The sequence below is a fragment of the Staurois parvus genome, unplaced genomic scaffold (genome assembly GCF_062004578.1).
Source record: "Staurois parvus isolate SC_StPar_1 unplaced genomic scaffold, SC_StPar_1.0 ptg000675l, whole genome shotgun sequence".
Taxonomy (NCBI): domain Eukaryota; kingdom Metazoa; phylum Chordata; class Amphibia; order Anura; family Ranidae; genus Staurois; species Staurois parvus.
The window spans coordinates 226,378-240,465 of record NW_028318471.1 but is presented as its reverse complement, the minus strand read 5'-3'; the positions used below and the strand labels follow the sequence as shown (position 1 = coordinate 240,465).

The window sequence follows — 14,088 nt, the reverse complement described above, 5'->3', positions numbered from 1 at the left end:
CTATGGAGCAGGGGCGGACTGACAACTCATGGGGCCCCGGGCAATAGGGGATCATGGGGCCCCTGTGTCCTTGCCCAAACTCAAAAAAGCCTATGAAATAGGTACCAGGGGCATCTCATGGGGCCCCCTACTGACCCCGGGCCCTCGGGCAGTGCCCGAGTTTCCAAATGGTCAGTCCGCCCCTGCTATGGAGTGCTCTCCAGGTTCAGACCTGCCTCAGCATGACCCTGTCTCTGAAGACTCACTTTGTGAGTAGGCTATGCAGGCAGCATCTCCCTGCAAAAAGGTTACTGCTGAGGGACTGAGTGCTGACATTATCACATTATCTGCTGGGTGGAGTGTTGAGTGTGTGCTCCACATTTCTTCCCACCATTCCGCTTTGAGGAAGCACCATCCTGCTGCCTCTCCTGATCAGAAGACACATGTGGTACTCTTCACTTTGTCCATGCTGCCCGCCTACAGTTTGGCAGTTTGACCCTACACCTGCAACCTAAGCAGCTGGGTTTGAATATTTGAAGCTTAGCCCTGTACCCTGAGCTACATTGCTTTTCATCTTGCAGTTCAAAATGTCTGATTCTAGACACATGGGTAACAGTCCCACTCTACAGATGCCTCCAGCTCATATTCCACTAACGGCTTAGATGCTGCCTGCACCCCCTGAAGCACATATGATGGATAGTCTAGAATTTTGCTCTCTGCCAGAGTCAATGCCATTCTTAGGAGGGGCAAGCCATAGGACAGACATGGTAAACCCAGTACCCTGTAGAACCCATTGAAAAGGAATCATGGAAAGAATAGCAACTTCCAGTATTTCTGGCCACGCCTTACCCGTAATGAGACAGTTTAGCTGAAATATAGCCATCCAATAGGGTTTTATTTTGGGGTAAGACCACCATAGATGGAGATGTGTATCACCTGGCTCTCCACATCTCCAAAATTGGTCTGGTACAGCTGGAATGATCTTATGTAGCGTGGCTGGACAGCATTCCAACCCAACTCTCTTATAACATTACCCTCATTTCTCACCACCTCTGCAGTCATTCTGATACTGTCACAATACCCAACACTTTTGTGTGTAGAGAACAATGTTATTATAATTAAGTTATTATAATCTGTTCTTAAGTGGTAAAAGGTAAGAATGCTAATATACTGTACTTAATTCTTTTTTATTTTTTTTTCTTCTTTTTTTTTCCTTTTTTATTTTATTTTATTTTTTTATTTTGTTAATCTTCTTCTCCTTCTCACTCTTCATCTTCCTCCATAATGGCCCTAACACACATGTTTGCCTATTTAATCCTTGTTCAAGCATGGATCCTAAAGAGACCCTGTTGCCAAGCTATTCATTTAAAAAACACTCTGTCCAGAAGATGATTTATGCATTTAAAGTATTTTAGGCATGTTATTAACCTTTAAAAGCCTCTCTTTTGTAAACATCTAAAATCCCTGAAACTGTTGCTGGGTGCCGCCATCTTAGCTGTAATGTCGGTAGCACCAGAAGATTCACAGCTGTCACTCAAGTAACACTTTTCTGGCAACTACATAAATGTAGGGAGTGTGAAGGAAAGGGAAGAGGAACTGGACCAGCATAGAAATTAATTAGACATTCTCATAAGGAGAGAGGTCGTGCAGGGAGGGAGGGAACTGTGCTAAGGAACTGAATCTTCATGAAGAAGTCACATTTGCTGGAACGTTATTTAAAACAAATCATTTAAGAAAAATAAAATGCTGCAAGTAAGCATTTAAAATACTTGATTTTTCTTTTTTTAAGTTGGTGATGGGCTCTTTATAGGTGGATAATATTAATGTAAATAATAGTATATTCTTTTTATTTATTTTTTATAACATTTTTCATTTTATTGTTATTATTATTAGTAATAATAACAATATTATGTGCTCTTGAGTCTTCTAACAAAATGACCATAAAGCACATACCCATATCACCCCTTTGGTCCCTGCTCATACTGTATATACACTGCTCAAAAAAATGAAAGGAACACTCTGAGAATCCATCAGATCTCAAAGGGGAAAAATCTCCTGTTGGATCTCTATATTGATATGGACGGGGTAATGTGATAGGAACGTAAGGATGTCCCATCGTTTGATGGAAATGAAAATGATCGACCTACAGAGAACTGAATTCAAAGACACCCCGAAAATCAAAGTGAAAAAAAGATGCAGCAGGCGAGTCCATTTTGCTGAAATTTCATTGCAGCAACTCAAAATAGTACTCAGTAGTTTGTATGGCCCCCACGTGCTTGTATGCATGCCTGACAACGTCGGGGGAGGCTCCTAATGAGACAACGGATGGTGTCCTGGGGGATTTCCTCCCAGAGCTGGACCAGGGCATCACTGAGCTCCTGGCCATTCTGAGGTGCAACCTGGCAGCATCAGATGGACCGAAACATGACATCCCAGAGGTGTTCTATTGGATTTAGGTCAGGGGAGTGTGGGGGCCATTCAATATCAATTCCTTCATCCTCCAGGAACTGCCTGCATACTCTCACCACATGAGGTTGGGCATTGTAGGGCACCAGGAGGAACCCAGGACCCAGTGCACCAGCGTAGGGTCTTACAGGTGGTCCAAGGATTTCATCCCTATACCTAATGGCAGTCAGGGTGCCATTGTCTAGCCTGTAGAGGTCAGTGAGCCCCTCCATGGATATGCCTCCCCAGACCTTCACTGACCCACCACCAAAACGGTTATGCTGAATGATGTTACAGGCAGCATAACATTCTCCACGGCTTCTCCAGACCCTTTCACATCTGTCACATGTGCTCAGGGTGAACCTGCTCTCATCTGTGAAAAGCACAGGGCGCCAGTGGTGGACCTACCAATTCTGGTGTTCAATGGCAAATGCAAATTGAGCTCTATGGTGCCGGGCAGTGAGCACAGGGCCCGCTAGAGGACGTCGGGCCCCCAGGCCACCCTCATGAAGTCTGTTTCTGGTTGTTTGGTCAGAGACATTCACACCAGTGGCCTGCTGGAGGTCATTTTGTAGGGCTCTGGCAGTGCTCATCTTGCTCCTCCTTGCACAAAGGAGCAGATACCGGTCCTGCTGATGAGCTAAAAACCATTTACGGCCCTGTCCAGCTCTCCTAGAGTAACTGCCTGTCTCCTGGAATCTCCTCTATGATTTTGAGACTGTGCTGGGAGACACAGAAATCCTTTTGGCAATGGCATGTATTGATGTGCCATCCTGGAGGAGTTGGACTGCTTGTGCAACCTCTGTAGGGTCCAGGTATCGCCTTATACTACCAGTAGTAACACTGACTCTAGCCAAATGCAAAACTAGTGAAAAACAGACAGAAAAGATGAGTAGGGAAAAAAATGTCAGTGGGCTCCACCTGTAAAACCATTCCTGTTTTGGGGGTCGTCTCACTGTTGCCCATCTAGTGCACCTGTTGTTAATTTCATTAACACCAAACAACCCCCTCTGCTACTTAACTTACCAGATCAATATCCCAGCTGTTTAACTGGCTTGATGCTATACTCTGATTAAAAAGTGTTTCTTTAATTTTTTTGAGCACTCTACATTGTATGTGTCTTTCACAATCATGGTGACATCTTGGCTCTCTCCACAGGTTGTTGTATGACACGGACGCTGGTCACATGAGCTTTGTAGAGGAGGCGTTTGAGAACCAGGCCCGTCTGCCCGGTGGACAATGGATACGCATGACTGAAGCCTACTCTGATGTGGTATAGCAGATCTTCTTACTATGTGAATGAATGGATAACTAACTTCACCCTATGACAATTGGCAGTGTTGGGTGGAAGTGGGGAATTTCAAAAACTTACATGAGACTGCTGGGTGAATTAACCAGTAGCATGCACAGTAATTCAGATCCATTTTTGTGTAAACTATTATAATTTACATGACTCATCGACATCTGAAATCCAAGGTTTAGGCCCCATTCACACAGGCGATCCGATCAGGTCTGGCTGTAATTTTTCCAGATCGGATGGTCCCTGTATCCTATGGACCGGCAGGTGTAAACGGACTTGTGTCCGTTTACACCCGCCTACCTGCAGTCCAATCCTGTTCGCTGAAAAAAACGAAAGGGGATCTGTCCCCCTCTGTCTAGACAGATTGGATCGGAGGGCAGTGTGGTGCCAAGTGTTTACACCTGACTGCCCATAGAGATGAGCGGGCTCTGTCCGTGTCCGCTCAGCATAGACTGAGGAGACATGAACCTGTCATCCGTCTTGCCGCCAGTGGATCCCCTGCTGATTCAAATGGAGTCTGCCCCGTGTGAAAGAGGCCAAAAAGTATCCCTAATGCCAAAGTTATTTTTTTTAATTGGATACAGTGAGGAAGCCTTTGAACTCCTGCCAGGTTTTTAATACTGGTTATTGCAACCAGCAAGCTTCAGCTCTCACTGTGGATTACAGTAAAGCAGAGCTCAAGATAAAATTGACAAAAGCCAATTAAAAGATCAAACAAAACCAGCTTTTACTGCAGTAGTCAATTCAGGGATTTCCCACGCAGTACATATTTTTTGCCGTTAGGTGTCCTCAGTCTGATTATTCAACTCACTTTCTCTGAGTCCAAGACATCCCCCAGCCTGTGACTGGGCAGTGAAAGGAGAAGCAGCACAGTGATGTGCTCATCTCTCTGTCACTCTGCTCTCTCCTCCTATCAGCATGCTTCTTGTTATGAAATGAACTGTTTGGCTGCTTGTTCTGCCTCTTCCTCTCACACTCCAGGCCTGCTGTACAGAGACTGTAAGAGGCTGATACCTGGTCACATTCAGGTACTTACACTGCTTGCATTTAAAAAATAATTGAGATTCCGTTCACACTTGAGCGAATTTCCGCTCGAAGCACGACGCTCAGAAACACTCAAGCCAAAGTCGATTCATTTCAATGGCCTCTATTCACATCCGAGCGTTCTGACGCCTGTAGCAAAACTCCTGTTGCTCAAAAAAGTACATGCGCACAGATTCGAACATTTTTGTCCCCATAGACTTCAAGGGGAAGGTCTGAAAACACTTGATTTGAGCATTTTTTTCAGGCGTTTTTTAGCTGATCACCTCCCCCTAGTGATTTCCATTGGCTAAAACAAAAAGCCGTGGTGAAAAACGCCTGAAACAATGCCTGACTTATGCAGGCCATAGACGGTTCGTTTATCGGCCGATTTTTCGTCCGCAAAATTAAACATCGGTTGTTCTGTTGCCACCAATGATTGCAAAAATCGGCTGTTTTTCACAAATTTTCCAGCATGACCAATAAAAGAAATGAGGAGGAACCGCAAAAATCAACTGATGCCATTGCCCCACTAACAGTGCAAAAATCGGCCGATTATTCTTTCGGACCATAAAAATTGGCCGATTATTCTTTTGGATGACAAAATCGGCCGATTAACGAACCGTCTATGGCCTGCATTACACTATATTGTCACTCCCCTCCAAATCATTGGATTCAGGTGCTCCAATCCCCTCTATGGTCACAGGTGTATACAATCGAGCCCCTAGGCATGCAGACTGCTTCTACAAACATTTGTAAAAGAATGGGTCGCTCTCAGGAGCTCAGTGACTCCAAGCACGGTCCCGTGATAGGTTGTCACCTGTGCAATAAGTCCATCCGTGACATTTCCTGGCTACTAAATATTCCACGCTCAACTGTTAGTGGGATTATAACAAAGTGGAGGCAACTGGGAACAACAGCAACTCAGCCATGAAATGGTAGGCCACGTAAAATGACAGAGCGGGGTCAGCGCATGCTGAAATGCGTAGTGCGTAGAAGGTGCCAACTGTCTGCAGAGTCAATAGCTAAAGACCTCCAAACTTGGTGTGGCCTTCAGATTGGCACAACAACAGTTCGTAGAGAGAGCTTCATGGAATGGGTTTCCATGGCCGAGCAGCTGCATCCAAGCCTTGCATCACCAAGTTCAATACAAAGAATTGGATGCTGCGGTGTAAAGCACGCCACCACTGGACTCTAGAACAGTGGAGACGTTCTCTGGAGTGACCAATCACTCTTCTCTGTCTGGTAATCCAATCGATGTGTCCGGGTTTGGCAGTTGCCAGGAGAACGGTACTTGCCTGCCTGCATTGTGCCAAGTGTAAGGTTTGGTAGAGGGGGGGATTAGGGTGTGGGGTTGTATTGAACTTTACTGACTAAGACTGGGATGCCATTAAAGTTCATGGGCGTGTAAAGGCAGACATCCCAATACTTTTGGCAATGTACTGTATTTGCAAATTTGCTAAAAAAAAACCCTCAAAAATGCCTAAAAATTAAGAAAGAAACCACTTGAAAAATGCACAGCTCTGTGTGAATGTAGCCTCAATGATTTATTAGCCATCTTGGGTCCCAAGCATTTTTAAAATTTTTTACTCCTATGTATTTTTTTGCTAAAAAAAGTTACTTAAAACCCTCAAACAATTTTACTGTATATTTTCTGAAAGCAGAAGCCCTGTAGAATGAAATGATCACATTTGCAGTTCTTTATGTCACACAAGGTTTGGGCAACTGTTTATCATATCTATATTTTCAGGAAACAATTACTCATATACATTAACTTTAATTCACATAAACACAATAGAATACCTTTTTTAGTAAAATATAAAATATGGTGTTGTGCCAAGAAAATAGATATTGAACATTTCAAGCCCTAAATTTGCACGCGCATGTGAAATGGCAAAAAAACATGGTAGCCATGGTAATTCTCCATATGTGACGTTTTGCAAGCCTTTGCCATTTGGACCAGTTGGACCATTTGGGGGTTTGCACAGCCGTCGAGCCTGGTATGCCACCCCTATAATAGCTCCAAAATCCTAAAGGCACTACTCCTAAAGGCACTACTCCCCTAGGACTCATCATCTCTTCCTGGGTTTTTATACCTTGCACTTGTCTGTTTTTTTATTGTGCTCTTGCTTGAGATGTACTGTATAATTTCTTTGTAACTTTTTGGGGGGCAGGGAGAGATCATTCTCAACTCTGTAGGTTGTAACTGTAATTGCTAATTTCCAATGGAAGTCACCCAGCTGTCATAGTCACAGACCTAGAACAGGCATTCAGATAGGAAATCTCAGTACTGTAGTATCCTTTAAACAAACTATGGACTTCTTTTTACTGTTATTACTCTCACATGTTTTTCAGAATGGGGAGAAAGTTCTCCCGAAAGAGGAAATTGAATGCCCTCCGGGGTGGAATTGGGAGGATGATGAATGGACTACAGATATTAATCGAGCTGTGGATGAACAAGGTGAGAATGCAGATTTAGATTCTGTTTTAATCTTTTAATCTTAGCCAAGTGGACATCAGTCATACAATTAAAGTGGAACAAAACCCACTGAAGTTGCCCATAACAGTTACTGTATATTCAAGGCATGCTATGAATGGTAACTGCCACAGCTGCTTCTGCTCTCAACTGAACTATCAAGCCATCAAATGGTTGGTGTTGTAGCACATCACATGCGTCAACATGGCAACTGCAGATCAAACAGAGGCTAAGATGGCAGCTTCCTTGGCTGTAAAGGAGAGAAGGGTTTAGTTCAGCTTTAAGCCCAGTGATGCGCCTGACCACATATCAGCAGATTCAGTAGACATTTGTAAAGCATTGGATGCAATGAAGACATTGACTTGTGCTATAAATACAGCTGAGTAAGAATAGTGACAAAAACAGACAAATTTACTTTGCGGAGTCCATGAATATGTCTTCCAACTCATGTTGGGCCATGCAACCAAATGCTGAAGCCCTAAATATGAAAAGGGGGAACGAGCACTACGTCATAAAAGTAGCAAGCAGCTAGCATAAAGGTAAAACCTCAGAACCTCTCATGCAAAACCTGAATAAAATATGCAGCGCTATGATAATGTCTATAAAAAAGGATAATAAGATAATAATAGAAATACCATACATGCGCTGTGGAGTGCTCAGATATATATATATATAGGTGCGTAAGACATCTATGAATGACGTTTAAAGTGCGAAAGTGACCTATTAGATAAAACACCAATAATCAATAAATCAAATTTAAAATATCAGGTGAATTCCGTGACTCCAGTGATCGTAAATGAGTATGTATTGCACTAACCAGATAGCGCAAATACTGCTTTTGACAACGTACATGGGCACGAAACGCGTTAGGGTGGAGCCCAGCCGGTGACGTCACGCTGCACAGGCCACGTGGGAGGCCAGCGGCCATCTTTGATTCTATACAGTTACAGATGTGAGTGCATTTACTTTGCTTGTGGATTTACACATTAACCAATAAATACTACTTAAATAAATAAATCAGAACTTTTTGCTTGGGCTCGTTTATTGCGAGCCCCCCCTCAAGGTGAATTCCTTTGTGCTCCATATAATTGGGAGTGGCCCCCCAGCTGGAAGGAAGTGTATTTCTGTTGCTTGGAGTGTTATCCACCCCTGCTGGATAGATGAGTATTCCTGATACCTGGAGAGTGATGACAGGTTGATTACCTGTCTTGCTGTGGTTTGCCAGATGATCCTTTGATCCTCACCTTTCCAGATCCAGGCGACTAGGAGTGGTCTGATTGCTCAAATGCTGAAGCCCTAGTCACATGATCTGAGCTGAAGGGGTGCATTTGATGAGTTTCTGACCTGTCTTTTGAGGATTCTATTGGTGTGCTGTCTGTGATGAGTTCCTGGGTCTGAATACCTGCCGTGCCCATTAAGAGGGCCTTCCACCATTTCTGCTGGATTGTTTATTTATTTTATATTATGGCGAATGCAACAAAAGAAGCTGGAACACACAAAGGTGGGTGGAAACACCCCAAATTCCAAAATGGATAGGAACAGAGTTGGGAATTATAACAGGAAGATCTCACTACTGGAGTTTCCAAGACATATAAGAAGTGAAGGGCCTACTCATTCTTAAGTGTTTCGGGCAATATTATCTGCTCATATTCAGCCAAATGCTTCACAACTCATTGGACGCCGCTTCACAGTGCAGATGGACATTGACCCAAAGCATACTGCAGAAGCAACCAAAGAGTTTTTTAAGGGAAAGAAGTGGAATGTTATGCAATGGCCAAGTCAATCACCTGACCTGAATCTGATTGAGCATGCATTTCACTTGCTGAAGACAAAACTGAAGGGAGAATGCCCCAAGAACAAGCAGGAACTGAAGACAGTTGCAGTAGAGGCCTGGCAGAGCATCACCAGGGATGAAACCCAGCGTCTGGTGATGTCTATGCATTCCAGACTTCATTGACTGCAAAGGATTTGCAACCAAGTATTAAAAAGTGAAAGTTTGATTTATGATTATTATTCTGTCCCATTACTTTTGGTCCCTTAACAAGTGGGAGGCACATATGCAAACTGTTGTAATTCCTACACCGTTCACATGATTTGGATGTAAATACCCTCAAATTAAAGCTGACAGTCTGCAGTTAAAGCACATCTTGTTCGTTTCATTTCAAATCCATTGTGGTGGTGTATAGAGCCAAAAATGTTAGAATTGTGTCCATGTCCCAATATTTATGGACCTGACTGTATGTTTACACCTATTTTACAAGTTTGGGAGGACAGCACACTAGGAGAACGAGTGTCTCTATTTACTCCTTAAATACACACACAATCAATTTTTTTGAAGTTTCGATCATTAATCCGCCAACTATAAAAATAAGCACAGATAAATGCGATTTAGAATTGTGTCGATGTCCCAATATTTATGGACCTGACTGTACCTATACCTAAAACATCACTCTTTGGTAGACTGACTCTTTAAAAAGCCACTCATGAACAAAGTATTTCTATTTTTGTACCTAGTTTTACATTTTAAACATTTTTTCTTCCAGCTAACCAAAGATATTCTATCATGCTTGCAACTAGTTTTTTTACCACAATGCTTTTAGATTTAGTATTGATCCTATAGATGATAATATTATTAAAGATTACCCAAAATAAAGCAAATTACAGATGGTTGTCTAGTACAATCTGTGCCCTGGGCTTATGTAATAGAGATGGAGCGTTGCTCTCCTTCTTCCCATTGCAGGCTGGGAATACGGCATAACCATTCCACCAGACCGCAAACCTAAATCCTGGGTGCCTACTGAGAAGATGTATCACACCAACCGCAGGAGGCGCTGGGTCAGGCTACGCAGGAGAGATCCTAAGCAGATCGAGATGCTTAAAAAGGTAAGGGGAACATCTTTTGTGGAATACTTAACATTATTAAATAAAAACTGCATGGGAAAGAAAAAAAACAACCTTCTGTCTAGTTGTGTGGAAAAATCTTTTTTTTAACATTGTGTATTCATTAGGCAATAGATAAGTTATTTTTTTTGTCAATTGTGTTCCATTGGAAAGATTTTCCTTTAATTCCTGTCCTGTATAAACAATAGTGAATACATTCAAAATAAGAAAAATCCCCTTTTAGACAGTTGTTACCAAAATGTGTTTTCCTTTGAAAGTTCCTCTGTTCCAGTAACTCAACAATTTTGGATTTTCTCTTTACTTTTGGCTCCAGTGACCAGGACAAATAGAGAGGGTGAATTTCCCATAGGAGACACAAACAGCAAGAAAATCCTAACAGAGTCCAACCTCTCAGCACTTTAAATTGAAAAAAAAAGACATTTACATATGTATTTGGGTAAAACCAATAAAAGTTTGGGTTGTTTCAGAAAGCAAGGATACTGTTGACCATTTGACTAGATTCACATTATTCCACATGTGTTGCAGAATGAGTGGTAATGGACATATCAAAGAATTTAGCATACGCTGATTTTCATCCAACACGTTTCTTTGAGATTTAAAGCAAATATAAGTGTCAATATAAGATCAAGACCATTTGAATTTTTTGTGCTAAGTCTGTATCCGCAGCCCCCCCCAATATGTAACTGATTGCTTCCCCCATACATAACAATGATAATGCTTTATTGCATCCACCTGGCAGTACTAGGGTCGTTGGTTTGGAACCACGGCACCACCTGCCTGGAGTTTGCATGTTCTCCCTGTGCCTGCGTGGGCTTCCTCCGGATACTCCAGTTTCCTCCCACATTCCAAAGACATGCTGGTAGGTAAATTGGCTCCTGTTTAAATTGGCCCTAGTATGTGTATGTATGAATATAAGTTAGGGACCTTAGATTGTGCAGAAAAGTGCTGCGTAAATTGACAGTGCTATATAAGTACCTGAAATAAATAAATAATAAAATAAAAATAATTATCCAGTGTCCTTGGGTTAGTTAAATGCATTTCGTATGATCATGAATGCAATGGAGACAAATTATGACTGGCTGTCCAAATATCACACAAAAAATTGGACCACTTTCCTCCCACTGGTGGATGCAGGGGCCAGCAGAAAAATGAGACACCAGGATCTCTGACTACCATGTAATAGGCTAGTACAAGTGATAGGTATAAGATGCACCAGGCAGTCCAGTAAGGATCAAATTGATGTATACTGTGACATAATGTAAGCTTCAGTATACATATGGCTCCAGAACATATTTCCAGGGCATTTATGGTGGCTTACCGAAGGAGTGTCCACCAAATACTAGAGAATCCCAAAGGGGACCAATTGGAAAGTGCAGTAAATGAAGTCCCCACAAACCCTAACCCTGTAACTGTGTACTTGTTGGAGCTTTCCCCCTCACTTTTTGTCCCAGTGACTATATTGATAGAAAGTAATGGGAAATCTCCTTCATCTGGGCTAGATAGATGGCAATAGATAGCAATACGAGGTTTGCCTCTTTTAAACCCACTCTATCCAAAACCCCAAAAAATAGGTTTTGGCAGGAGTTACAATTTAAATTCGTGAAACCCAGTCTACTTTGTAGCTGGCTTCTAGGATCATCTAACGGAGGTGATTTCACTGATGGCTAATTCCAGGGTCGATTCACGCTAGTCCATTTTTATGTAGAGAAGCTTGGGCATTTTGCTGCATGAGAATGTATTTCAATGCTGCAGTTTAGTCCCCTGTTATACTGGGTGCGACTTGCTTGCGATACAACTTGCAAATTGCAGTGCAAGTCGCACCCTATTGTCCGCAACTACAGTGGTCATATCGGTGCAGTTCCGACTGGTCAGAGCCGCACTGATATCTAAAGTAGTACATGCACTACTTTTGTTGTAATTTACATAGAAATCTGTGTCAGTTGTCTTGCAAATCACACCTCCAATCGGCATGTCATCCGACTTTGACATCATGGGGTTTATTTACTAAAGCTGGAGAGTCCAAAATCAGACTCCCTTCTGCATAGAAACCAATCGGCTTCCAGGTTTCATTGCCAAAGCTTCATTGAACAAGCTGAGGTTAGAAGCTGATTGGTTTCTATGCAGAAGGGAGTCTGATTTTGGACTCTCCAGCTTTAGTAAATAAACCCCCATGTGACTTCGCTGTAAGTTGCACGATTTCAAAGTCGGGGTCGGTATGATCGAGGTGTTAGTGTGAAAGGGAAATTATATGAGCCTATTCATACCTTTATATGTCCATTACCACTCATGCTGCAACACACGTGGAATAATGTGAATCTAGCCAAATGGTCAACAGTATCCTTGCTTTCTGAAACAACCCAAATGGGTCTGAATGAGTGGGAAAATAGAGTCCTGTGTTCCCCTGTCCCAGCATCTCCCTCCCTCTTAGCCCAGTAAGTTCTCTGTACCAGCCATTCTCAATCAGGGTTCTGTAGAACCCAAGTGTTGCTCCAGAGGTTACTAGTGGTTCCTTGAGCTGTGGCTAATTGACCTCCTATTTGATGATGCCTGCATAGTTCAGAGATAAACACTGCTAGGCAGCCAGCAGCATTACGTCAGTGATTGTTGTAGCTATCTGTAAGGGTGGCTTTCTGACCACCACTATAAGGGAGGCAATCGTCCAAATGACCACCAATGTAAAGAGCAATTCTCCCACTGACCACCAATGTAAGGAGCATTCTTCCCACTGATCACCAATGTAAGGAGCATTCTTCCCACTGATCACCAATGTAAGGAGCATTCTTCAAAGTGGCCAACAATATAAAGGGTATTCTTCTCACTGATCACCAATGTAAGGGGCATTCTTCCAAATGACCACCAATACAAGGGTCATTCTCACTGATCACCAATGTAAGGGTCATTCTTCTCACTAATCACCATTGTAAGGTTCATTCTGCCAAATGACCACCAATGTAAGGGGCATTCTTCCCAATGACCACCAACAACTGTTCTACACATATAGGAGCAATAGAGGGAGGAAGTACACCAAAAATTCCTGTAACAAAAGGCCGCAGCCTTGTTCAGAAGCACTGTGAGAAACCTGCTGGTTCCAGTTGCAATGAATAATGTAGCACATAGATTGCAGTAAACTGAGTCTTACTGTAGCACAGCTGCATTACTTTCTGGACAGTGTTCACAGTTAATAGATTGGTGAAATTGTTCATTGGATTTGCTTTCTTTAATTCTCCCTCCCCCATCTCTCACAGCACAAGCCTGATGAGTTTGAGAGTGAAGGCTGGGAGTACGCCTCTCTATTCGGATGGCGATTTCACCTGAAGTATCGTAAAACGGACAGTTTCCGGAGGCGGAGGTGGAGGCGTAGAATGGAGCCTCTGGAAAAGACTGGAGCATCTGCTGTTTTTGCTCTAGAGGGGGCGCTGGTAAGTCAGCCCATGCTTTGTTTTATCAGTTTTTATGATGTGGGCAATCTGATTATTCACTCCGATCATCCAAAGGGACAGTTCTGTGTTTATCCAAAGTATCATTCGAACCCTAAACCCATTATTTATTTGTTTTCCTTATCTATATTCAGAATATATCTGACATTCTGCAGTGGGTTACGGAAATCCCTGAGCCATACATCTCAATGCTTCAGAAGAGCTTACAGCGTTAGAATACTTTTTTAAACCTCATTTGGAATTTAGGTTGTCTTAAGGTGATTGTTTAGTGTAAAGGTCAGGCAACATTTTAAGAGTCTCATGGTTACTTCAAAAGTTGCAGTTTGTTATCCTTGCTGGAGAGGAAGTTGTACCTGTGCAAAGATCACCCTGCTTCTGCTTCCATCCATTCTGTGGATCTGCACTTCTCTCACCTCTCCTACTGCAACTTGGTTATGATATTACCAGTCATTAGATCACCAGTCATCAGAAGAGTAGCTTTGACATAGGGAAGCAAAGCCTACCTCTACCAAGATGGCTGCCTCTAAAAG

General features: G+C 42.7%; 1 protein-coding gene across 6 annotated transcripts in view; it reads left to right on the top strand.

Annotated features, from left to right (window-relative positions):
• Positions 1-14,088, top strand: part of DYSF (dysferlin) — a 396,353-nt gene that overhangs the window by 254,570 nt on the left and 127,695 nt on the right. For all 6 annotated transcript variants that reach the window (XM_089652230.1, XM_089652225.1, XM_089652229.1 and 3 more), the window contains 4 exons: positions 3,583-3,697; positions 7,100-7,205; positions 9,961-10,103; positions 13,367-13,540. In XM_089652230.1, the coding sequence (XP_089508356.1) occupies positions 3,583-3,697; positions 7,100-7,205; positions 9,961-10,103; positions 13,367-13,540 (538 nt within the window). The remainder of the gene's footprint in view (positions 1-3,582; positions 3,698-7,099; positions 7,206-9,960; positions 10,104-13,366; positions 13,541-14,088) is intronic.